At 50.9% G+C, this 24,559-nt stretch overlaps 9 protein-coding genes across 9 annotated transcripts; 7 read left to right on the forward strand and 2 right to left on the reverse strand.

Annotated features, from left to right (window-relative positions):
* Positions 1-576: 576 nt before the first annotated feature.
* Positions 577-2,549, forward strand: PV06_03833 (uncharacterized protein; the record flags this gene model as incomplete). The annotated part of the gene is made up of 3 exons (XM_016404652.1): positions 577-655; positions 741-2,204; positions 2,263-2,549. The coding sequence occupies 3 exons, from the start codon at positions 577-579 to the stop codon at positions 2,547-2,549; spliced, it is 1,830 nt and encodes a 609-aa protein (XP_016265657.1).
* Positions 2,550-2,762: 213 nt separating this feature from the next.
* PV06_03834 (uncharacterized protein) lies at positions 2,763-4,497 on the forward strand (the record flags this gene model as incomplete). Its single annotated transcript, XM_016404653.1, has 1 exon — positions 2,763-4,497. The coding sequence occupies exon 1, from the start codon at positions 2,875-2,877 to the stop codon at positions 4,495-4,497; it is 1,623 nt and encodes a 540-aa protein (XP_016265658.1). The 5' UTR covers positions 2,763-2,874.
* A 409-nt stretch (positions 4,498-4,906) lies between these two features.
* Positions 4,907-7,364, forward strand: PV06_03835 (uncharacterized protein). The gene is made up of 2 exons (XM_016404654.1): positions 4,907-5,340; positions 5,388-7,364. The coding sequence occupies exons 1-2, from the start codon at positions 5,215-5,217 to the stop codon at positions 7,092-7,094; spliced, it is 1,833 nt and encodes a 610-aa protein (XP_016265659.1). The 5' UTR covers positions 4,907-5,214; the 3' UTR covers positions 7,095-7,364.
* A 462-nt stretch (positions 7,365-7,826) lies between these two features.
* PV06_03836 (3,4-dihydroxy-2-butanone-4-phosphate synthase) lies at positions 7,827-9,299 on the forward strand. Its single transcript, XM_016404655.1, has one exon. The coding sequence runs from the start codon at positions 8,428-8,430 to the stop codon at positions 9,136-9,138; it is 711 nt and encodes a 236-aa protein (XP_016265660.1). The 5' UTR covers positions 7,827-8,427; the 3' UTR covers positions 9,139-9,299.
* Positions 9,300-10,264: 965 nt separating this feature from the next.
* On the forward strand, positions 10,265-11,645 carry PV06_03837 (uncharacterized protein). The gene has a single exon (XM_016404656.1). It carries the CDS (start codon positions 10,698-10,700, stop codon positions 11,529-11,531), a length of 834 nt encoding a protein of 277 aa, XP_016265661.1. The 5' UTR covers positions 10,265-10,697; the 3' UTR covers positions 11,532-11,645.
* On the reverse strand, positions 11,619-12,965 carry PV06_03838 (uncharacterized protein). Its single transcript, XM_016404657.1, has one exon. It carries the CDS (start codon positions 12,679-12,681, stop codon positions 11,986-11,988), a length of 696 nt encoding a protein of 231 aa, XP_016265662.1. The 5' UTR covers positions 12,682-12,965; the 3' UTR covers positions 11,619-11,985.
* Positions 12,966-13,189: 224 nt separating this feature from the next.
* Positions 13,190-19,953, forward strand: PV06_03839 (uncharacterized protein). Its single transcript, XM_016404658.1, has 2 exons — positions 13,190-13,692; positions 13,745-19,953. Exons 1-2 carry the CDS (start codon positions 13,404-13,406, stop codon positions 19,591-19,593), a joined length of 6,138 nt encoding a protein of 2,045 aa, XP_016265663.1. The 5' UTR covers positions 13,190-13,403; the 3' UTR covers positions 19,594-19,953.
* Positions 19,954-20,256: 303 nt separating this feature from the next.
* Positions 20,257-22,094, reverse strand: PV06_03840 (uncharacterized protein). Its single transcript, XM_016404659.1, has 3 exons — positions 21,394-22,094; positions 20,659-21,208; positions 20,257-20,564 (listed from the first exon to the last, which is right to left on the reverse strand). Exons 1-3 carry the CDS (start codon positions 21,794-21,796, stop codon positions 20,372-20,374), a joined length of 1,146 nt encoding a protein of 381 aa, XP_016265664.1. The 5' UTR covers positions 21,797-22,094; the 3' UTR covers positions 20,257-20,371.
* Positions 22,095-22,428: 334 nt separating this feature from the next.
* PV06_03841 (uncharacterized protein) lies at positions 22,429-24,527 on the forward strand. Its single transcript, XM_016404660.1, has 5 exons — positions 22,429-22,755; positions 22,819-23,029; positions 23,093-23,425; positions 23,488-24,125; positions 24,178-24,527. The coding sequence occupies exons 1-5, from the start codon at positions 22,583-22,585 to the stop codon at positions 24,482-24,484; spliced, it is 1,662 nt and encodes a 553-aa protein (XP_016265665.1). The 5' UTR covers positions 22,429-22,582; the 3' UTR covers positions 24,485-24,527.
* The last annotated feature ends 32 nt before the right edge of the window (positions 24,528-24,559 follow it).

The raw sequence follows: 24,559 nt of genomic DNA on the forward strand, positions 1-24,559 counted from the left end.
TTCGCTTGCCAAGCGACTGTACGGAGGTAGGCGAGCCCATCAGATGGTTCATCCAGCTTCACGTGTTGAAGATGCTATGGAAGGCATCGAAATTGCTTCTGTATCTTGCTCTCAAGGACGTGTCTCGATGCATATGGACTCCGTTCTAACCATTCTAGAAACAACTCTGCAGAAAATTCACGTTGGCCAAGAAGAGTCAGGTTGTTGTAGGGAGGCTGTGGTCAAAGGGCACGTGGTATATAATCGCTTCGGATTGGAAGAGGGAGTTGGAGCCAAGAATTCCAATTCCCTGCCAAGATTGTCCTCCCAATTCTTGGCATTGAAGTCCGCCCTTGGCACGAACCCGCCATCCTCTGTTGGTCCAACTGTCGAAGGTGGACTTCATATCGAGCTTCACTAGGGTCCCGAGAGGGTCATCTATTGCAACATAGTACTGCTAGGGAATTGGATTTTCACCCTCTCGAGGGGTATAAATGTCGCCCACCATGGCCTCCTTCCAGATGAGGTCTATTCTGTATCGATATATCACCTCTTCGTATAGACACAACATAGCCTTCCAGGCAGACTTACAACACCATGGTGCTCTCAGATTACACCTATGTTTTTGCCATTGGCACCATCTTTGCCCTTCTAGAGGCATTCAACAACGGAGCCAGTGAGTCTTTGACCCTTGCCTATGCTATCTTCTAGGCAAATGCTTGTATCATTGGTCACCAACCTGATCCAATTGTGCCCACCAGATGATGTTGCCAATTCATGGGCGACCAGTGTCTCCTCCAGATCGCTGAATTACCGTGCGGCCATGGTCTGCGCCTTTGTTTTCGAATTGATAGGCGCTTTGACTGTCGGTGCACGGACAGCCTCGACAATCAAGAATGGAATCATATCTCCGGAAGCCTTCCAAGGGAACGCTGGGGTACAACTACTCGCCTTTGCCTGTGCTGCTGCCGGTGCTGGTACGTGGGTCATGTGGTGCAGTATGAATAACATCCACGTCTCATCCACCTACTCGCTTATCTCTGCACTGGTGGGTGTGGGAATAGCAACCGTTGGCACTAAAGGCGTCACTTGGGGCTGGAATGGTGGCCAGGGTGTAGGCGCCATCTTCGCCGGACTGCTGATGGCCCCTTTCATCGCAGGATGCTTTGGGGCTATAATTTTCATGCTCATCAAGCTCATTGTTCACATACGCAAGAACCCGGTTCCCTGGGCTGTCTGGACGTCTCCGTTCTTCTTCCTCATTGCTGGCACAGTCTGTACCTTGACAATCGTCTACAAGGGTTCTCCAAGGCTGGGACTCAGCAAAAAGCCAGCCTACTGGATTGCAGGTGTTACCCTTGGTTCTGGTTTTGCCCTTTGTCTGCTGTCGGTCATCTTTTTCCTGCCCTTTGTTCACGCAAAGGTCATCAAGAATGTTCAAGAGCTGAAATGGTGGGAAGTCGTCAAGGGTCCGCTGCTATGGAGACTACCCGCCAACAAGGATGCATCAGCGAAAGTGCCAAACTTCGAGGTCGTCCAATATCCCGACGACAGTGACGCGGATTCCACCGATGTGGCTAAGCAGGATCTGAAGCAACCCACCGAAGCCGGAATCCCCTCTGAGAAGATCACCCATGCCCAGCCTAACACTACCAGCGTCCCCGAGCCTCACTCACTTCAGCATGAGATGGATTCCTCCGACTACAAGAAGATGATGAGACTGGCTCGTGAGCGACATCACGCAAACATTCGGAAGAAGGCAAACCCTCTTGGCTGGGCCATGCGCACGCTTCACGAAAATCCCATGGGTGCTGGCTCCTTGTACGAAACCCACAACATTCTCACGGCACTCAAAAGGATCCCAGCGATGCTTGTAGTGGCACTCCTTTACGGTACTCACTATGATATCCACACTGCACAAATTGGCCTTGAAGGAACTCCTGAGGGAAAACGTATGGCACGCACATATGCCCATGCAACCAAATATTCCAACGAGGTTGAGTATCTGTATTCCTTCGTCCAGATCATCACCGCCTGTACTGCCTCATTTGCTCACGGTGCCAACGACGTTGGCAACGCCGTGGGTGTGTGGGCTGGTATGTACGCTGCGTGGACCACTGGAAGACCTGCTGCTACTAAGGAGGATGTCCCCTTGTGGCAAATTGCGGTCATTACCCTGACCCTCTGTATCGGCTTCATGACTTACGGCTACAACATTATGAAGGGTGAGTTGTCTCCGTCATGCCCCCGACGATCCTGTACACTATGCTGACGTTACTGCAGTTATGGGCAACAAGATCACATATCATTCGCCAAGCCGTGGCTCATCCATGGAAATGGGTGCCGCTATCACTGTATTGATATTCTCGCAATACAAGTTGCCAGTTTCCACATCCATGTGTATCACCGGCGCCACCGTCGGTGTCGGTCTTTGCAACGGCAGTTTCAAGGCGGTCAACTGGCAGCGAGTTTTCCTGCTTCTTCTGTCTTGGTTCATTACGATCCCTGCTGCTGGACTACTCGGCGGCTGTACTATGGGTTTGGCCTTGAACACTCCTCATTTCAACTAAACAGATTTTGAACATGTTCAAAGGAACATAAAAAACTCGGTAGATGAAGCGTGTGATACAGGCTTGAAATAGATAGGATATATGATTTTAGTCCCAGAGTGGCGTTGACCCCTCGGCGCACTTTCCCGAATTGGAGTTATCTTTACTGATCTTGGCTTTCATCTATCTTGCTCCTTCACTTGTAAAACTTGCGCCGCTCTACACAGTTCCTACAATTAGCTAAATACACGGCGAACCTGCAAGGCCGCTATGCATGCCCCGAGGCAACCACTTGGTTACAGTCTGTTGCATGCTATGCCCCTCACGGTGCACCTAGACCCCGACAATGTCCGACGACGGCAACCAGGATGAAATGTCTATTCTGTGCAAGCCTAGTTCACCAAGAGATGGTGACTTCGCTACCGCAACAGATGTACAAAATACTGGACCAACTTCAGCAATATCCTTTCACGAGCGAAAATGGGATCGATTTCGACGACACTATAATGACAACTATCTCGAATTGTTCAAAAGGACTTTCGAAACGCCTGAAGACAATGATTCAGCACCTGAGCTCCCTGCCACTCAGCTTGGAGCTGTAACTTGGGAGCCTGCGGAGAAGGCCACTTTGTTCCAGGCTCTCTGTCGTAAAGGTAGACACGACATACAAGGGATCTCTCGCCTCATCGATTCGAAGTCCGAAGTCGAGGTCAAAGTCTACCTGGACAGTCTTCGAGACCAGGAGGCTGACCGTCAGCTTTTTGAGGCTCGACCTAGAAATATCTCACATGCCGAGATACCTGCCGCTTTCGAGATTGATGAGGGATGTGAGGTTATGCTTGACCAGGCCGCAGCAGCACTTGAGGCATTCCAGGAACACTTTGATTTCGCTGTAGCCCAACGCGAGACACAGACGTGGCTGATTGATGCTACAAAAGCCGCAGAGCTGGATGCCAAGGAGGATGGAAAGGAGACCATTAATAATTCAGAGTTGGGGTCCGAGGCCGAGGATGAACAAGAGGCTGAGAGGGTCTTGTCTCTCTACCATCTTTCAACCTTTCTAAGCTTGAGTGAACGATTTTTCATGAACTCGGGCCATGAAGATGCCACGACCTGGCATCAGCTTGTTGAGGAAGGGCAACGCCCTGCGATGACTATGGACATGGTGACAGAGATGCACGATCTTGTCACTAGTTTTACGCAGAGGGTGGTTCAGACTTGCATCTTCATGGCATGTTCCCGCATCCGCGCGTCAACGTCAGCCCACTACAAACCCAGTCGTCTCATCAGAAATGAAGATGTCTCCGCGGCACTTACTGTGTTGGGAGCCGAAACTAGCTTAAGAAATTTCTGGGTCAGACTTCCGAAGAGGAATCAATTATCAATCATTGGAAGCGGACACAGGAAGGGCGGCAGTGTGAGAGATGTGATGGCGTACGATGAGGTGGAAGCCGCCCTATCAGTCTCTAAACTAGAAAGGTCTACGTCCTCTGCTTCAGAGGACTCACGTCGAAGCCGCGATGATTCTCAGGCTAGCTCGACCAGCAGCAGTGTGACAGGTGACCAAGAAGAACACGAAGCTAGCAATCACTCCTCCTCGATTGCTTTGTCGGAAAATGACAGCGATGAGGCAACAGTAAACTCTTCTGCTCAAGATTCATCGACTGATGTCTCCGGAGAACCTTCATCACTTGATGAAGAGGAATATCTGGAGCATCTCGATCAATTGGCAGGACAACAAGAGGCGTCAAAGTTGCTGACGATTCTCGGCCACGCCGGAAAGCTGTCCAAGAAGGAAGACGACATAGCTGTCAGTACCAAGCCACCGAGTGAACCACGAAAAGCAGTCGAAGATAGTATGGGTTGGTCGGTTATCTATCAATCTGAATGGGAGCGTGATGGCGCTGTTCTTCCCTCGGCATCTTTTGCAGAGACTGCGGATTGTCATAAGAGACGGAAAATTGCTTGAGTTGAGAATTGATAGTGTAATAAGATCCTGTGCAATGTATACAGCCATCAAGTATTCTGGTCCCTCCATATGCTTCGGGGGCCACTACTGAGCTCTAACAGATGTCCACATTTGGACGCGCGTTGCCGTCTGCAAGGCAGCATGAACTACAAAACTACCAGATTCTCACAAACATATGCGCACAACTCCAGGTACTCCCTGTGTCGCCCAAGCTGAAGGTACAGTCTGGAGTCGAGTGGTGACCTTCGATAGCTTCTTACAACTGGGATCGGCTACAGCCGGAGCTAACTATCTAGTTGCCGATCTTCTATGTTAGCAACGTCTGATTGGCGAATTCCAGAGCCTCAACCATAAACAACCTTGAGCTCTTCCAACACACAACCAGAACTCTTTTGTTCTGGACAATATTCAAATTCTCATCCTTATGGTCGCGATTCGCACAGTCTATTCACCCGAACCATATGTGTATTCACGTTCTTGTACGCGTCTTGCACAAGGAATCTGCTCCATGCGCCTGTCCTGGTGGGCCGTGAATATCGTGTAGACGCGAACTTGACGCGACGCTCAGAGCCGTGGACTCGGACTTCAGCATAAGTCACGACTCTCGCTCAACAAGTTGATCATTCCTACATCACTGTTCACGCTTGTTGCAGTTTACTTCTGTCTGGCCGATATCTGCGACGACGAACGGGAAATAAAGCCCTGAACTCAGCGAAGATGGTCGTACGAGAGCTTATTCCCGGCGACGATCGACCTTTGCAGGAGATAGCCGATGTCCTCGCGAGGTCGCACAAGGTCCTTCTCGTGACCGGCGCTGGAATCAGCACGAGTTGTGGCATCCCGGTACCGATATACGATTTCCAAGCTATTACACAACTGACAATGCCTAGGATTTCCGTTCCAAGGACGGACTGTACAACATCATCCCCGAACAAGCACTCCTACCCACTCCTCCAGCTTCCCAACCATCCACCCCTTCAAAGTATTGTTCAGATACCGACGACTCTAACTTCTTCTCCTCACAATCATCAACTTCATCATTCACAAGCCGACGAGCATCCGCCAGTCCCTCATCAAAGCTGAAGGGACAGGACCTTTTTGATTCGCGAGTTTTCCAAAATGCAGCATCAACGACCTTATTCTATCAGTTCATTGCTTCCTTGCGTCAGAAGATACGCGACGAAGTGCAGTCTACGAGCTCGACCCACAAGTTCATCAGGGTTCTTCGCGATGGTGGTCGATTGGTGCGGTGCTATACTCAGAACATCGATGGTCTAGAAGGAAGAGAAGGGTTGGTGACTGACTTGACACGAGGCAAAGGCAACAAGCGACGATTCATGAAGAAACACTATGAAGTACCACGACCTTTACATACTCCTGGCACTGATTTCGATGGAGGTTGCGAAGTAGTGCAGCTGCATGGTGACTTGGAGAGGTTGCGGTGCAGCATGTGCGCCACACAATTTGAATGGACGGATGAGGAAACTCAGATTTACCTCGAAGGCGCCGCGCCAAGCTGCCAGCAATGTTACAGCAAGAGCGAGCAGAGACAGGCCAGCGGAAAAAGAGGTCTTGCGGTCGGATCACTCCGACCAAACATCGTCTTATACGGAGAAGACCATCCATCAAACACGCTGCTAACCCCGTTGATCCCCTTTGACGCCGGTAGTCAGCCTGAGGTTTTGGTCATCATGGGCACGTCACTCAAAGTATTCGGGTTGCAAAAGATTGTGCGAGAATTTGCGAAAGCGGTGCATTCCAGCAAGGGTGGCCAGGGACGAGTGATCTTTGTCAACCGCACAAAACCAGCAGAAACCACCTGGGATGGTATCATTGACGACTTCGTGGCCATGGACTGCGACGATTGGATTCACGACCTCAAATCAAGACGACCCGATCTCTGGCTTCGACAAGGCGACATCGGGTTAACAGTCACAAAACCGACACAACCAAAGCGGAAGAGAAAGTCGATGACCGATGAACATGGTGGCGCGAGACCTGTTAAGAAAACAAAAGTCACAGTCGAGGTGCCAGCGAACTCTGGAATTGCGCGACAAACACCTCCTAGTACTCCGTCGAAGAAGGACTCGATAACGAAGAGGTACAAACTACCAGCTACATACCCTGGTCGATCGGTGCTTTCGCCTTTAGCACAGGGCAGACGGCCACCAATATCGCCTCTGTCTAGTCCAGTCCGGCCAGTTGATGATGATGAAAAATGCACAACGCCAGCTAGAAGATGCTTGCCCGTTCGGCCGCCGATCTCACCCTTCACTCCAGGAGTGTTGACTGGGAGTAAGCTCAAGGTGGAAGTGTTTCGCGACGACGAAAACCAACGCGATGATCAGGAGGACAATGGAAGACCAGGATCGAAAAAGAATGGAAACCATCCCCAAGGCGCGACAGTGACACCACCCAAATCCAATTTTCTGGCGAAGGTATGGCAGCGACTTCCGGGCAGACATATTCTGCCATATTCGGAGCAAGTCGACACACAAGATGAAGCACTGGGGGCTGAAGATGATAATGATACAGTGATAGTGGAAACACCGTCAAGGGGTCCTCGTGGCCGCAAGATCAACGTGATTGAGTCATGAGAAGTCGTGGCATTGGCAGCGAATTTGGAGATGATGGATTCGATGGTAGGATTTCATGAATCAATGACTGTATGACATATTATAACACCGAGTTCCAAGAGACACCGCTACGGTGCGAGCAGTATAGAGAATGACTGCTCGATGCAAGTTTTGTATGACGATTGGAGCGGCTTTGAACAACGCTTAATTGTCGCTAGAAACAGACAAGAGACATAGAGGCGGAGACTTGATAAATCATTGGGCAAAGTCTTCGTGAAGAACAATTGTTTGGTCAGCTTATTTCTATCGTGCACCGACAAGAAGTATCTTGTACAGACAGACAGTAGTAATTCATGAGTCTCACGGGAGATGAATCTTCGTAACCTACACGAGTATCTGGTAGTCCGTCGTTGACCCGACACTCGTATTTCGTACTCGTACAGTTATCAACGGTGAATATTTTTTATTCTATGGCCTTCGCTGCCATTCCACTTAAGGGCCGGGAGCGTCGAACGATCTGGGCCCCGAAGGTTCCCGGCCGAAGCCACAAATGCATCACGTTGATTGATCATTTCGTTCCGCAGTTCTGGGCTCGGCTCTGACCAATTTTCTCGAGCACATGACAAATGGGCCGTGGCTATTGCTTGCTGCTGACCGAGGGAAGAAAGAGAGTTGTGTGTGTGTGTGTGAGTGTGAGTGAGGGAATGTCGTACTCGTAGATGTCTTGTTCGTAATAAGGCGGAGGTGGAGGTGGTGGTGCTATTCGTACTCAATCATTGAAGATATAGTGCCCGCCACTGCACATCATCCCTCTTATTTCCTTTCTACCTTGTAGGCCTCAATGTCGCGATTATAACATCCATCTTCACATACCTTACAAAAATTTATCTCCTTTGCATTTTCTAACTATCTACAGGACGTCGGCCTGCCAATCTGACACAAACTAGGGAAAAAAAGTAATTTCTCTTACTTACCTCGACTTGGAAAGAATCTTGTGTGCAAATCTGAAAATCGCGGGGTACAAAGAAAAACGCTTGGAGTCAGCAGCATCATCGCCAGGTTGAAGACGATAATTTTGTCCCGGGTCCCCAATCCTTCAACAAGTGCTTGAGGGATAAGCAGTAGAGCCTGTTTCCCACGACAAGAGAAAGGATTTGTTTCTGTGACGAGACAAGTCTCCCGTAAATACCTAAGGTATCCTTGGAGGTGATCGTCGGCATCTTCGGCACGAAGTAGAAAAAAGAAAAAAAGATCGAAGCCTAGAACGGCCGTACTGCGGGACTGCATCGACACATTGTCAGTCTACCAACACCACTACCACCACTTCGACTCGAAATTTCTGAACCCAATCGTCATGCCTTCTCGCAGCCCTCTGCCCAAGGGATTCGACTCGATCGAATCCACGATCGAGGCCTTCCGCAACGGCGAGTTCATCGTCGTGCTGGACTCTCAGGACCGCGAAAACGAAGGAGATTTGATCATCGCCGCCCAGGACGTCACGGCCGAGAAGATGGCATTCATGGTCCGATACACGAGCGGGCTCATCTGTGCGCCCATCACGTCAAAGCTGGCGGCCGAGTTGGAGTTGCCTCAGATGGTGGTGGACAATGAGGACCCGAACCGCACGGCCTACACCGTTTCCATCGACTCGAACGACGCCAGCGTCACGACGGGGATTTCGGCGCACGATCGTGCCTTGACCTGTAGAACCCTGGCCAGCCCAAAGGTCTCGGCGGCCAGCTTCAGACGTCCCGGACACGTTTTCCCGTTGAAAGCCCGGGATGGCGGTGTCCTCGAACGGACTGGCCACACCGAGGCCGCCGTCGAGTTTTGTCGATTGGCTGGGAAAGCTCCCGCTGGTGTCATCTGTGAGATGGTCGAGGATGGAGAACCGGTACAAGGGCAGACCATGATGCGAGAGCCGGGCATGATGAGACGAGACGCTTGTTTGGAGTTTGGGAGGAAATGGGGCCTCAAGGTCTGCACGATTGAGGATTTGGTCGATCATGTTCAGCATGAGAAGAAGGAGAATGGTGCTAATGGAGTTCTTAATGGGCATTCTTGAGATATTGTGTGATTTATGCTCGTCGAGACAAAAAACCACCCCAGACACATACCTTGATATCTAGTACTTGCAAATCTGTGTTTTCTTGCAAATCATTATGATCCTATGGGCCACCATGAGCACAATAGACTACGCTGAATAACGTACACTGGAGGTTGCACACTGTATCTATTACTCCGTATGTTCGGTCCTCGACTTGACATTCACTTGCGGAGTGTCTGCGTCTTATGTAATGTTCAAGGACCCTTTGTCGAGGACCGTCTTGTCGCTTGAGGAGGGTTCTCGGATCGGTGGCCGACTATCTACCTAGATATTTATTCCGTACTCCGTATTTAATATTCGGTACGGAGTAACGATGGTCATATTCCAAACGTCTCTGAAACTTCTCACATCAGCGCTAACCATTCCATCGTTTGAACAATTGGAAAGCTTGATCATCAGTTCAAACGCTTGTTATGGCCCAAGTATGCACTATCAAGCGACATCATCATCATATGTCGATAACTACGGAGTAGGTACGGTAAATTAAAGAGAGTCAATGTTCATTGCGACAGAGAGAGCAATAGATTAACCAGATAGTTCATCACCCAAGGTTCTTGTTGTCGTCGTAAGACAAACGAGACAACGACACGCGTTCGGAAAGACTGCGCCTCGAACAATGATTTTCTCGTTGTGCAATTTCACGAATCACTCTGGAGATTCGTAAGGCCAACCATCTTTTGCTACGAGCTACTCCGTACCTTGTCGGTAAATCACAAATTCTGGCCCCCCGTTTCGTCCGTGGGAAGACAGGCTTGCTTTTGCGGGCACATGGTCAGAATCCGACATTCCTACGAGGCGTTTTGCACCAGCCCCAGAAACCCGAATCGAAGGGTTGAAATGTGCGGTGTCTGGGGCTTATCAGTCACAGCCTTCAACTTCTTACGAGAACCCTTTTTACAAAGGGTTATGTGACTCTTTGAATGTGAACTGACGCCAGGGTTGTATGTGATTATTCTACTTTCTACTCTGTCACCGTCTGCTTTCAAACCTTCTCTTTTCTTTTTCTCTCTTTCTCGACGCTTGTTGTTGGACTCTGGCGCAGCACCTATTACGTGTCTTGTTTCACTTTACTTTGCCCAGTCAACAATTTTACTTCAAGGAGGTGGTTGAGACCTGTCTCTTACTTGCGTTGCCTTTGGGGCGAAGGTGCAGTGGCGGTACCTCCGTATCTGTCTACGATCGTTGTACGGAACATAAACCACTTTCCAATCGCATTTCCTTTGCTCGAGGGTGGTAGTTGTTCGCTTTTCTTGAATACGAAACACTCCGGATTGCAAACCAAAAGCCGGACCATCTACAACGGTCGGCGTTTGTGGCCATTCGGGACGCGAAGAGATATCACACCGTGGTGGGTCAATATACGAGGGAGGAACTATTACCATCTCGTCCGGGAGACATATACCTCGATCGAAATCCAACACGGAAAACTTATTGAGCACAAACAACAACAACAAAGCCCGTCATACACCCGATATATCTGCGTCCTACGTACCTACCTTGGGAGAGGTCGAGCAAAAATGGCACCCCGCCCACGAAATCGATTCAACAACAATTACCAACCCGACGACATCATAAGCCACAACATCGGTGACTCCTCGTCCTCCTCGCCGCTCACTGGCGCCAATACAATCAGTCGCAACAGGAACGACCACAACAACCATCTCAACTCCGGTTTGTCCAAGGGCGCCGTCATCGGTATCATCGTCGCTGGCGTGGTTGTCATTCTCGCCATCGTAGCCGTCGTGATTGTGCGCCTCCGCCGACGAAGAACTGGTGGGTCATACCGTGCCGCCGACGCCGGAGGAGGGTTCAACACCCGTGAAGCACCGATCAAGGAAACGGAAGAGCTCAAGCCTGGGCACGAAAACGAAACCGAAAACGCCGCGACCCAGGGACTCTTGAGACACGCCGACGCACCGGCGATTGTGGCATGGGACGCGGACGAAGACCGAGAACTCCAGAACGCGGGAGGCACTCAGGACGGGTTCGCCTACGGTCGGGGCGGGATGATACAGAGACCGAGACCTGCCAGCGTGGCGAGTTTCTCGAGTTTGAGCACGAGCGTGGCGCCCCCGCCGAGGTACGAGGAGGCGACGGCCTCGTCCTCGTCTTCGGGGCCCGGGGCGGCGGCCCGGAGGAACTCGGACGGTGGACTGAGGCCGTCGATGTTGGACGACGGCGATCAGGAAGTCGGTAGAGGTCGATCACCGTCAAGAGAGCGTGGACCTAGTACGGATCGAGCTGGTGGAGGAGGGTCGAGGCCGAGGAGCGTCAATGGGGACCGAAGACGGAGCGTGTCGAGGTTCACAGAAGAAGGAATGGTGGACTTGAATTTGATCTCGAACAGATGAGTGAAGCAGACTCAGCGCCTATACTAATATTCTATAAGATGACTTTTCAGCCCATGCTTGATGGTTTGGGAGTTTGGAGTTTTGAGATCAGAATCAAACATGGTTTGATTGGTACACCGTATGAAAATGATTAATTGACTTTTCATTCATTTTTGTTTTCCTCCTTGCAACAAGGAGTAGGTAGGAATTCCACGACCACCTACTCTTGTAGATGATACCAACTGCGACAAAACGCCAGCCAACGCCGTCCCGTCAAAGGGGATCTTGGGGTATCGATTTCTATTTAATATAACATTTTCCTTTTTCGTCATGCCCGGGCAGTAGGCCGTGCCAGTGTTGACCACCGATTCCATGGCCCTGTTGAAATAAATAGCATACTCCAGTCAAAAACTGCCGTAGAGATATCATCACTTTTGATTTTCCGCAGTCGTTTCCAATCCGAAAGACGACAACCCTATCTTCCTTGTGGTCTTTTATCCGAATAGTCCCTAAACAGCCCTTGCATGTGGGTATTTGTGACTTTCTGACCGCGCCTGGTCGCCTTCTTCTTGGTCTTGGGCTTCGCAACAACATCTGTCCGTGCAGGTTCACCAGTAGATTTGTGGTTCATCCGACGGAGTTCCCGGATCGTGTCTTCCTCGGACGGGAGGGCAATTTGCGACCAGATATCTTTGAATTCCTGATCCAGTGGCACGTGCAAGGTCGGATCATCCGCCCAGACTGTGCGTGGGTGGTTGTCCTTCCTGTTACGAACAACGAGGAGTTTATGCTGGGCTTCGAGCTTGTTGATTGCGGATTCCACATCGGGCCATGTGTCTTTTAACTCGCGGACGTTGATGCCCATTGCGGACTCTTGGCCTTGGAGGTACTTGAGCAGGTCATCCCCGGAGGCGATATTGTGTTCAGGGCGGTACCTGTACGTGTCCGTCTCTGTGTCGTAATCGGCCTTTGGGTTCTTACTCAGGAAGGTCCGAAAGTACATAATCTGCTCTTCCGTCCGACGGTACTGTGGAAGGACATATTCCACCAACTCGTTCCAGCTGATCCTGTCAGGGAACTTCTCCTTCAACCGCCCGAGTGCGTAGATGACGTTCGTGCGGGCATCGCTGCCGGCAACGGACGTTTGTGTGGAGGAGAGATAGGCAGACATGATTGTGGACGAAGGGCTTGTGAAGGAGACGCAGGCGACGAGGGAGACAGAGAGAGTGGCTCGAGTCAAAGGATCTCGTCCGGTTGCAGGATAATCTCAGATCATTATTCGAGGAAAGGAGAGACGCAGGCCAAGTCGAACGTGGGACAGGTCAAAGGACGCAAGGAACGGACTGGGCAGGTGAGTCTCTGATGCAGACCATCCAGATACAGTGAAATAATGGACAGGAAGAGTCAAGATACTGTTCACGATGATTTTGAGAAACCAGGTAATGAACCCCAGGCTGACGTTGAAATGAGTCCTCTATGAAGTGATCGTAATCCGGGGCATGAGATCTTCGCTGCGAGTAGGGAAGGTCAAGCGAGTGACTGGCTCTTTAAGCTTAAATCCCAAGGCTCGAATAGGCCGCAGCTGCCTGAAAACGTCCACCTTCCTGCGTGTCAGGTCACGTTTTCGTTCCTTGGACTTGCCCGCGCCGCATGTTGTTTATTGCATTCTCAATTACCCTTTACACGCTGTTTAACAACATTCCTCTTCACCACTTTCTCAACTTGCCTAACCGACTGGCAATTCAAGAATCCTCTCACGCCATGGTGACGGGATTCTCAATCATTTTCATATTTCCTTGATCCTTGGGCGCTTGTGGTGGGCGCGCAGACTTCTCTCATATTCAATCTATCCTCCTCTAATACTCATCCCGCCGATTTGACTTCACATCAACCATGGCCGAAGACATTGATGTCCGAGCCATCTCGGCCTTCTCCTCACTTCCAGAGAACACAATCACAACGTTGCGCCAGACTCCTTCACCCGAGTTGATTGACGAGATCCTTCGCGCTTTTGTTCCAAAGATAAAAGAGTGTGAACAGACAAAGGCAAAACATGTCAAGACGGAGATTGAGCTTGAAGCCTACACGCGTAAAAATGACTCCAAGGTCAAGGCTCTTTCAGAGTCTCGGGACAAGGCTCTCGAACAGGCAGGTAAACTGCGTGGTGAACTCCAGGTTGCTGGTGAGCATCCCCATTTGACCGATGATTGACCTTCCACTTATGTGATGTGCAGAAACCGCAAAGACCAGATTGGAAACCGAACTGGACCAGATGCGCTCTGCCACTTCGAATGAAAACTCTGAGATCAGCACGCTCAAGTCACGAGTCACCTCGCTCGAGGCTGCCAACCGCGATACTCTTGCTCTTCTTGAGTCCAAGACTACTGCATACGAAAGCCTGTCGCAGGACCTTGCCGCTCAGCATCAGAAGGCTGCAGAACTCCGGAAACAGATCACGACTCTCGAGCAATCAGTACAGTCCGCTAATGCCTCTGTTGCTAGCGCGAAGTTCAAGGAGCAGAGCCTTCTTCAAGAGGTGGACATGCTTAAGAAGAATAATGAATGGCTGGAGAATGAACGGAAGATTAAGGCCGACGAACATACAAATTTCCGTAAGGAGAAGAACGCCCGGATTTCGGAATTGTCCAGATCCAATGAACAATACATTGCTGATGCTGAAGCCTTGAGACGATCCGAGACTGCACTAAAGCATCGCTTGGAAGAGCAGGCAACGAAACTCGAGGAGACGCTGGAGGAAATGCAAAAGATCCGCGAAGAAAAGATCTCATCAGATGAATCGCACCGAGTTGATCTTGAAAGTGTTACTAGGCTTGCTGATTTGCAGGCTGCGTCCGCCGAAACTGCCAAGCAACGAGTTCAAGAACTTTCTGTTGCCTTGGAAGAGGCCCGCGAAGAGGCAGCGGAAGAAGTTGGCACCATTCGCGCCGAGATCGAGTCTGAGCATAACGACCGTATTGCGGCCGAACAACGAATTGTCGAGCTCGAAAGATCGCTCGAAGAGCTATCAAATGAGCTCGAACAAGCCCGAGCACGACCAAGCACCCCTCAGCGTGGAATGAACGGCTCGGGCATCACTACACCTATTCGAGCTGGCACGCCTGGTGGCATATTTTCCCCTTCCTCCATCTCAAGGCCAAGGACTCAAATGACAATGACACAACTTTACAATGAGTACACGAAACTCGAAGGAGATCTCGCCAGCGAGAGACGAGCGAATGAACAACTGCGCGAGAATCTTGACGCAATGGTCGAGGAGCTTGAGAACAACAAGCCAGAAATCGAAGAGTTACGGATGGACCACGATCGACTACAGAGTGAGGTTGTCGAGATGTCCAGCATCATGGACAGAGCCAATTTCGAGCGAGATTCTGCTGTCAAAGAACTCAAGCACTGCCAGGGTCACCTTGAGAGCAAGTCGAGAGAAGTCGAGGTTCTCACGCAGCAACTTCGCGACACGGGCTCTCAGATCCGCTTCCTTCTTATCGAACAGCATGTTCGAGAACAAGGTGGCGCTATGTCTCGAGAGGACTTTGATGAACTTGAGAGGCAGGCCAATGAAGCCATGGCCCAGGACATGGCCAACTTGTCCGAGACTCAACAGTTGGTCAATCAGCGCCTCATCGTTTTTAAGAACATTGATGAGCTTCAACGACAAAACGAGGATCAACTCAAGACCATTCGTAACCTGGTTAGTGAACTTGAGAGCAGTGTGGCAAAGGAGAAGGAACAACAACAACTTGCTATGAAAGAGGAGCTCGAGCAGGCTCGTGCTCAAATCTCCTCATACCAGGACGAACTTAAGACTATGGTGGCTCAGACCAAGAGCTTCGTCAAGGAGAGAGACATGTTCCGCAATATGTTGACACGACGTGGTCATTTGTCCGGTGCACAAGTACATCCTACCGACTTCTCCAGATCGCTGCCTGTCCCTAACGGGGAGTCGCCAGCTGGTTCCGTAACAGGCGGCGAGTCTGATTATGCCAAGCTCCTCAAAGACCTGCAACATCACTTCGATACGTACCGACAAGAAGCATCCACCGACCATTCGGCGTTGAAGATGCAAGTTGATGAGTTGAGCAGAAAGAATTCCCAATTACAAACAGAGATCAGCCGCGCCATGGGACAACTGACTGCTGCTAATCAACGATATGAGATGCTCCAAGCCAACTACAGCTCTCTCAAGACCGAGAACGGAGAAATCCAGAAAAGATCGTACGCTGTCATGGATAATGCCAATAAGCAGGAAGTCAAAGCGCAGCAAGTAGCCGAAGAACTTGTTGAGGCCAGAGCTCTTGTAGAGAGCTTGCAGCGTGATTCTGCCAACCTCAAAGCTGAGAAGGATCTCTGGAAGACCGTGGAGCGAAGACTGATCGAAGACAATGAGTCTTTACGAAACGAACGAGGTCGACTAGATCAGCTAAATGCAAGCCTACAATCAATCATCAACGAGCGCGAGCAGACTGATGCAGAGAGCAGACGTCGTCTTCAAGCACAAGCCGAATCACTAGAATCAGAGCTCCAGTCTGTGAAGAGGAAGCTCAACGACGAGATCGAGGAAAGCAAAAAGGCCTCCATGAGACGTGAATATGAACACGAACAGAGTCAAAAGAGGATCGACGACCTCGTTACAACATTGGGCTCCACCAAGGAAGAGCTGGCTTCGGCCAAGACAGCAAGAGATCATCTTCAAGCCAGAGTCGACGAACTTTCGGTCGAACTTCGCTCTGCAGAAGAGCGTCTGGAGGTTCTGACCAGACCTGCCGAACCTGCCGCCCAAGAAAAGGGTTCAGAGGAGAACAGTCTCACCAAGGAGCAAGAATTGTCTGTAGAGATTTCTGAACTCAAGCGAGACCTCGACCTCAAAGTTGCTGAGCTTGAGAGAGCCAACGAACAGGTTGAGGTCTACAAGAATATTAGTCAGTCGAGCGAGGAGCGACTTCAAGAGCTTGGTGAAACCAATGACCAGTATCGGGAGGAGACAGAAGCTATGCTTGCTGAGAAGGATGGCAAGATCAAGGACCTTGAACAACGCATTGAAGATATCTCTTCAGAGCTCAGCACTACCAACTCGGAGCTGTCGAAGCTGCGCGATGAACAGGCAGAAGCAGGTCGCAAACTCGACGAACAAAAGGCTGGCTTTGAAACTGAAATTGAACGCCTCAAGGAGGAAGCTGAGAAGAGCGCCGAGCAAGCTCAGTTCAACCTGGAAGCCTCCAAAGTGCAAGCACAGATCGCCACAGAGGCCCAACAAAATTACGAGAATGAGCTTGTCCGACATGCAGATGCCGCAAAGGCACTCCATACAGTACGAGAGGAAGGCAATCAGCTCAAGCTGGAGGCCGTTGACCTACGTACTCAGGCCGCCACTGTAAAGGCGGACCTCGAACAGAAAGAGTCTAGCTGGAACGAATTGAAGGATCGCTACGAGAGAGAAGTGTCTGATCTCAAGCAACGCCGAGAAGAAGTCATGCAACAAAACACTCTGCTTCATAATCAACTTGAACGATTAACACAACAAATCAGCACCCTCCAACGTGACCGGGCCGCTTTAGCTGAGGGCGAGAATGCTGAAGGGCCCACACAGTCATCTATCGACCTCGACGAGTCACAGGAGATGATCAGATATTTGCGACGTGAAAAGGAGATCATTGAGGTTCAACACCACATTTCAGTCCAGGAGAGCAAGAGATTGCGCCAACAGCTGGAGCTTGCTCAATCTCAATTGGATGACACTCGACTGAAGCTTGACCAGCAACGTCGCGCAGAAGTGGATGCTGAGCGTAACGCCATCAACCACAACAAGCTCATGGAGACCTTGAACGAGCTGAACCTTTACCGAGAAAGCAGTGTGACTTTACGGGCGGAGGTGAAGCAAGCGAAGGATTCCCTCGGTGAGAAATCTAAACGTGTGGAAGAGCTCGAGGGCGAGATCCACACTTTGAACGCTCGTGTTGCAGAACTCGAAAATCTCGTCGAACTTCGTGAAGGTGAGCTGAAGCTGAGCCAGGAAGATCGTGATCATTGGCAACAACGCTGTCAGAACATTCTTTCCAAGTACGACCGTGTTGACCCGGCCGAGCTGGAGGCCCTCAAAGAGCAGCTCACGACATTAGAAAAGGAACGTGATGACATCAAGATGCAACTTGAAAATATTGCTGCTGCACGCGACGAGGCACAGAATGCTCTGCAAGAGCATGTTGATGGCCTGCCTAATGTCATCAAGGTTGCCAAAGCAGAACAAAAGAATGTGCTTGAGACTCAATTCAAGGATGTCTTGAGGAAGAATCGCACGGCGCTTAATGAGACAAAAGCCGAACTCGACGCTGCGCTAGCTGAAAAAGGTGCCCTGCAGGAGGAGCTCGATTCTGCCAAAGCACAGCTTGCATCTGCACCTGCCCCTACTGAAAACACGTTGTCTACCCCTCAAGCCAACGGAGAAACTGAGGCCCCGATGAACGACGCACCTACTGATGGCCCAAGTGACACTTCCAATAATTCAGCAGTGGTCGAACTTGAAGCCAAAATCAAGGAGTTGGAAGCCTCTCTTGCCGCCAAGGACAAAGAAATCCAAGACATCACATCTTCACAGGATGAAAAGTACAACAACAGGGTATCAGCCATGGAGAAGATACTTAACAAGCGTCTTCAAGAAGTAAAGACTGAGGCCCAGCAGGCAAAGGCAGCTGCATTGGAGGAATTGCGCACTAAACTTGATGCTGAGCATCAACAGGAGATGGAAGCTCTGAGAGCCAGCTCTGTTCCTGTTGCCGCGGACCTGCAGAAAGTCACTGACGATGCTTCGAATGCTGCGACCGAGACAGCTACGAGTGCCGCCACTGAGCCCCCTGCACCCATTAGTCCTGAGCAGCTTACGGATGAAGTTCTGTTGGCCATTCCAGAAGATAAAGCCAGATTCCTGGTCCAGAACCATGAAGTTCTCCGCAGAATGGTTCAGACTAATATCCGCAACCGAGTGGAAAAGGAGAGAGAGAGCATTCGCGAGGCCATTCGAAAGGAGATCATGGAAGAAGGGACGACTCAAGGCAACGGTCCTTCCTCACAGCAGGTCGAAGAATTGGAGCGACGGTTCAACGACGAGAAGGAAAACATAATCAAGCAGAAAGAGTCTGAATTCAATGCTGAGAAGGAGACTCTGATCAAACAGTATGAGGAAAACCTTGCGCGAGAGAAGCAAGCTCTGATCGTCAGGCATCATGAAGAGCTGATCTCACAGAAACTCCAATTCGACCAAGAGTCGGAAAGGAAGATACAAGAACAAGTGCGCAACGCTGAACAAATGATGGAGAAGCGTGGCGCCGTAAAGCTCAATATGGCGACAAATAAAGCCGCAGCGGCAACTGCGAAATTGGAGGTTGTCAAGAAGGCTGCGGAAGAGACCCCTGAGAAGCCTGTTGGGGAAGTCTGGGAGATAGCCAAGGACACCAGACCTCCGCCAGCGGCTCCGAAACCAGCGGCCTCTGCCAACCCAGCTCCTTCTGCCGTGTCTGCTCCTGCTGCTGCTCCGGCTGCGGCTACCACTGCCTCTGCTCCAGCGAGCGCTCCCGCGCAGCCTCCCGCAACGCCAGACGGCAAAATTAATGGGAACTCGCAGGCTACATCCACCGGGGAATCTACAGCTGCCGTCATCAAGACTGAAGCACCGGTACAGAACCCTCAGCAACAGCAGCAGCAGCAGCAGATTGGAACACAAGCAGCCACGTCTGTGACTGGCAAGCAATCTCAGACTGGCGGAGCTGCTTTGATGCATCAATTGCAATCGGGTATTCCACGTGGTGGTTCCATTCGTGGTCCTCGGGGCAGCAGTATTCCTCGAGGAAGAGGCGCGCCGCGAGGTCGAGGTGGCGCATCACACGTACAGACCGGTGTTCCACAGCAGACTCGGGGAGGCGGCAATGTGGGTAGTCCGAGTCGAGGAAATCTGAACCCACAAGCTGCACAGTTTACTCCAGGTGGTAGCAACAAACGCGCGCGGGAAGATGGAGGACCTGCCGATGATGCCGGTCAAGGAAAGCGAATTCGTGGTGAAGGAGCGTCATCTTAAACTCATCAGGGTCTTAATTTCATTTGTTATGTGTGGTAATGGGGGATGGTTATATCTGCGATAAAAGAGAGGAGATCTTTGCATGGCTACGGCGAACCAAGGACTTGCATGATGTGGTTTTTTGTGTCTATTCAATCTTTACGAGACGGTCGACCTGAACTTAACTCGGAAAGATGAGTTGAGAAAATTCGAAGATGAGAAAAGGGGTCCGGTCGGCTTAGTCTAGTCTCGTCTACAAAATCTTTACTGTAGACCTTATGGATCTGTATCATACATGGCTATACATTCGGGATACCAAATGCCTGGGCGTTGCTCTGTGCTTGAAAGGTTTTTGCTTCCCTGGTTGTGTGGCGGTTGTAGATGTAGACCAAATGAATTGACCGCATGAGATCAGGCTACCAGACGGCGGACGTGACAAGGAAAGGGTATGCAATGTCACATTAGACACACTATTTAAGTAGTTTCAAAGATCGATATACAGTAAGTACAAAGGGGATTGAGGAATGTGTGTATATACTTGATACTGGGAAGTAAACAGACACTCCTACTGCACGAACAAGGTTACAATAACACATTGATGCTTTGCGTCTGCCTCACGCTTTCAACAGAATGTTGAACGGCAAGATGGTGCAGAAAAAGGGGTTGTCGAAGTCTGTACGGACCTCTATACTCTCCTTCAGCACCATCGTCGTCGTCGTCATCATCTTCATCATCTTCATCATGATCCCCATCATGTCCTGTCCTGCCTCATCTTTATGATATATAGATGTGTATCTTCTCAATACGCAGCGGCTGTGGCGGTAGCGGTCGTCGCTGCCTTGCCCTCCACATCCGTCTGTTGGAACCTCAACTGACACCAGTCGGCGCAGGAGATGGGTTCGTATTTCGGCGGGTTGTTTTCGTCGGTGCAACTCGGTAGGACACCACATTTTTCATTGAAATTGAATCCGAAAAAGAACGGCATGGAATATCTGTTTGTATCTGGTCAGTACCACGACGTACGTCTTCTGCCGGGGTGTCTTGGGAGAAAGTCTGCAAGGTCAGAGGTGTCCGACAAGAACGTACCTATCGACGGTGGATCTGTTGAAGACCCGGTGCACCGTCGACTTGAGACGATCGTTCGTCAGACGCATGAGGTAGTCACCTATGTTGACGACGAAGGTGTCCCGGACGGGTGACGCCTTGATCCACTGTCCGTCCTTGTTGAGCACCTGCAGGCCGCCGTTCATGTCCTGCCACAGCAAGGTGAAACACTGCAGGTCCGTGTGGGAACCGAGGCCGACGTCGCGGCTGTCCGAGGCCTGCTCGGCCGTCATGGCAGGATAGTAATTGAAGACCCCGTCGCTCCCCGGGTACGTGGTGACGCCGTCGAAGTAGGTCTCGGGCAGATCGAGGGCCAAGGCGAAGATTCGGACGAGACGTCGCGCCAGCTTCACGCATTCCTGCCAGTAAGTGATGCAACCGGGTTTGAAACCGGGCAGGTGGGACGTCCCCTGCCAGACGTAGTCTTCGCCTCGGATGTAAGGGAGGACCTCCGCGGGTACATTGGCAGGGTCTTTCGGGTCAGGGTCGTATTGCGGTTCGTAACGCCAACTGAAGGATTCTCGATAGTCCACTGTTGTTGTGGTTGATCAAATGGTCATTAGGTACGGAGTTTTCTGCACGCGGCGGGACAACAACCAAACCTCTGAAGTGATGGGAGCGAACACGCAGATGTGGGAAGTGGGTAGAAATAGGGGAGAGGGTCCGGGGTCATCGCAGAGGGGTAAGAAATAAAGAAGAAAGAAAACAAGGACTCACGTCCTTCAGTAGGACTAGCCATGGCGGTTCCATTCCCACTGTAGCCGTTGTAATACTTCCCCTTTGATTTCGAAACCAATTGTTTCTCGTCTTCGGGTTGAGCGAAGAAGGACTTGGAGGCTTTGAGTGCCCCGTCGATGGCGGATTCCGGAATGCCGTGGTTCTTGATGTAAAAAAATCCCGTGTTCTCCGCGGCGTGCTTGATCTCTCGAGCCAGGCTCTTCCTGTCCTCCAGGTCGTCGCTGTAGATCCGACCGATGTCGATCAAGGGGATCTCGTCGTTTCGAGCTTCACGTGGCGGACTCGCCAGCACGTCCCGATAGACTGGCCCGTAAGCGGTCCGTAGCTGGAGTTTGACGAACGAGGGGTCCGTCGTTTCGGTGACGACGGTCGCAGCAGCCATGACGGGCGCTTGATTTGTCGGTGACTCGGTTTTGTGTATCAGATTCCGTTTCTTTAAAAGCTTTGTCGTATGCCGTATGATTCAAATGATATTGACCTTTGGAATCCTCTTTGATATGTTTGGTCGTGGATATCAGCGCAAACAAACGTTTTTGTCTCCACCTTTCCTCCCCCAGGCACCCGCGATACGATACGAGGATGAATCGTGGAGTCAGTCAGAAAGAGCTCTCGATATCTCTCTTGGTTCGGTCGTCGGCGAGGGCCGAGACAAGAGAAACAGGAGTTCTGCAGTCAACTCTATACCTATGGTATCAGCAGGCTAAAGGACCCCATTGAGTACACGAGAATGGTCGAATTTACAAGTACTACGCTGGACGAGGCCAAGGAAACCAATCCGCCAATCACATATCAACATTCTGTCCCTGTTCTCACTTATCTGTAACTCTGTTGCACTAGATGGAAAATACTCTGCGCGCATCTCCATGGTACTCTGTTTGAAAGGCATTTGATCACTTCTCCGATCCGCCATGGTCTATTTTCCTGGCCAGTAAGGAACCTCTGATCGATTCACAGACGTACCCTATCAGGTGTCTGTGCTATTCAGCTATCAACGAATGCTTCTTATCAGTGGGATCATCATGGCATCGAGTAGTGTGCCAAGCTTCAGTAGGCCGACGATGCCATTGCAATCGCGTCGAGGCCCAGAGTTGATATATGACTTTGCCGGAGGAGCAGATCGTCTGCCAGAGAGCTCCATCGCTTCGCAATTCGGCGTTCAACAACAGCAATGGTATCATTCAAGCGAGCTCGACTCGTGGCAGCGGGGGCGGAAGAGAGTAAGGGGAAAGAGATCTGGCTAGACAATGATGACCTGCGACCATTGAAGCTCAAGGACCGGACTTGGAACAGGACCACGTACTTTGTCTTTTGGTTCAGTGCTTCAGCTACAGTTAGCGGCTGGTGCGTGGAGAACGACAGACTCACATCACATCACCAGCGACGAGTTCACTGACGGGAGTGCAGGTATGGAGCGTCGGCAGCTCAAGCCTTGGGTCTTTCCATGTGGGAATCGTTGGCCTGCGCATTCGGCGGGAATTGCTTGATTGCGGTCATCATCACCCTCAACGGCAGAGCCGGTGCCGTCTACCACGTCGGGTTCCCCATTCTCAATAGGTCAGCCTTCGGTGTCTATGGAGCGTGGTGGCCGACTTTCAACCGCGCAGTCATGGCGATTGTAAGTGCCCCCATTGGTTTGCTTCCGCATTACCGGCTAGCCGTTTGCTGAGTGACAACGTAGGTCTGGAACGGGGTCAACGCTGTCCAGGGAGGACAATGCGTCTATGTCATGTTGCATGCCATCTTCCCCAGCATTGCGCATGTCAAAAACACCATGGGCACCGGCAGTGCTTTGACCTCGGCGGGAATGATCGGGTTCGCGGTCTTCTGGCTTGTCACATGCTTCTTCCTGGTCATACCGGTCCCGAAAATGAGGGCGCTGGTTTATGTCAAGTTGATCGTCTTCGTCATCTCGGCCGTTGCAATGCTGGGATGGACTGTCGGTAAGGCCGGAGGGCTCGGACCTGTAGCGAGCCAAGGTTCAACAATACATGGAAGTGAAAAGAGCTGGCTGGTGAGTCGGTTGTTCTTCAGTGACCGGCAGTATCTGTAAACACTGACGAGACGTGACATTAGATCGTTCGCTTCCTTATGCTGGGAGCTGCCAACGCCGCGACTTTTGCAAGCAACGCCAGTGACTTCCAACGGTACGCCCCTCGCCCCAAGGACCCCATTCTCGGTAATCTGGTTGGATTTCCCCTTGCGAATTTCCTGGTCTGCGTCATCGGCAATATAGTCGGCGCCTCCTCACAAGTCATCTTTGGAGAACTCATCTGGAACCCCATTGATTTCCTGGACAGGTTGCAAACAACAGACTACACACCGGCTAATCGAGCTGGGTGCTTCTTCATCGCGCTGATGTTTGTGTACTGTGCCATCTTCTCATCCATCTTCGAGAACTCTCTGCCAGCTGGAAACGACCTGGCTGCGCTCTTCCCCAGATACATCACGATCCGCAAGGGTTTCTTCATTTGCGCAGTTGTCTCTTTTGCGATCAATCCATGGTATCTGCTGGGCAGTGCATCAATTTTTGTGTCCTTCATGGCCTCGTATCAGATCTTTCTGTCCAGCATTACTGGCGTGTTGTTGTGCAACTATTACATCATCACTCGTGGTTATATGCACATCCCGGATCTGTTTACTGCGGACAAGAATGGAGCCTACCATTATACCAAGGGGTGGAATATTCGAGCGTACATTGCTTATGTGATTGGGTAAGTCTCGTCTTCCGGATGGCAAGCTCGCCGGATTCTGACGGTTTTCTAGCGTGGTCCCGAATTTTTACGGCTTCTTGAACAACATGGGTGTCGATGCGCCAATCGGTGTCACCAGGTTTTATTACTTTGCGTATTGGGTAGGGCTGGCCGTGTCTGGAGGGACCTATTGGGTATTGTGTAAGCTGTACCCGCCGCCCATCATGTACCGTAAAGGCTGGATGGAGGTGAGGAATTATGTTCGGCCAGAGGAAGAGGAGCAGGTGTTGGAAGGTCAGAGTTTTGATGTCGAAGCTCCGAGTCCGGGGTCGCAAGAGAAGAAGATCACACAGGAGACTGTCATGGATCTCAAGGCATAGACTTCAACTCGTATATCAGTCCTCCGCCCCGGGAGCGAGTGACTGTTCAAAACATGAAGAAGTGCCCGATCATGA

The sequence above is a fragment of the Exophiala oligosperma genome, assembly GCF_000835515.1.
Source record: "Exophiala oligosperma strain CBS 72588 unplaced genomic scaffold supercont1.3, whole genome shotgun sequence".
Lineage (NCBI taxonomy): Eukaryota > Fungi > Ascomycota > Eurotiomycetes > Chaetothyriales > Herpotrichiellaceae > Exophiala > Exophiala oligosperma.

Coding starts and splice junctions, on each gene's coding strand:
- PV06_03840 (XM_016404659.1), bottom strand. CDS start 21,796: ATGGCTGCTGCGACCGTCGTCACCGAAACGACGGACCCCTCGTTCGTC. Junction 21,209..21,393: donor GGCTAGTCCTACTGAAGGAC/GTGAGTCCTTGT, acceptor CCACAACAACAG/TGGACTATCGAGAATCCTTC. Junction 20,565..20,658: donor AACAGATCCACCGTCGATAG/GTACGTTCTTGT, acceptor AGATACAAACAG/ATATTCCATGCCGTTCTTTT.
- PV06_03835 (XM_016404654.1), top strand. CDS start 5,215: ATGGTCGTACGAGAGCTTATTCCCGGCGACGATCGACCTTTGCAGGAG. Junction 5,341..5,387: donor GCACGAGTTGTGGCATCCCG/GTACCGATATAC, acceptor GACAATGCCTAG/GATTTCCGTTCCAAGGACGG.
- PV06_03839 (XM_016404658.1), top strand. CDS start 13,404: ATGGCCGAAGACATTGATGTCCGAGCCATCTCGGCCTTCTCCTCACTT. Junction 13,693..13,744: donor TGGTGAACTCCAGGTTGCTG/GTGAGCATCCCC, acceptor TGTGATGTGCAG/AAACCGCAAAGACCAGATTG.
- PV06_03841 (XM_016404660.1), top strand. CDS start 22,583: ATGGTATCATTCAAGCGAGCTCGACTCGTGGCAGCGGGGGCGGAAGAG. Junction 22,756..22,818: donor TCAGCTACAGTTAGCGGCTG/GTGCGTGGAGAA, acceptor ACGGGAGTGCAG/GTATGGAGCGTCGGCAGCTC. Junction 23,426..23,487: donor GAAGTGAAAAGAGCTGGCTG/GTGAGTCGGTTG, acceptor ACGTGACATTAG/ATCGTTCGCTTCCTTATGCT.
- PV06_03836 (XM_016404655.1), top strand. CDS start 8,428: ATGCCTTCTCGCAGCCCTCTGCCCAAGGGATTCGACTCGATCGAATCC.
- PV06_03838 (XM_016404657.1), bottom strand. CDS start 12,681: ATGTCTGCCTATCTCTCCTCCACACAAACGTCCGTTGCCGGCAGCGAT.
- PV06_03837 (XM_016404656.1), top strand. CDS start 10,698: ATGGCACCCCGCCCACGAAATCGATTCAACAACAATTACCAACCCGAC.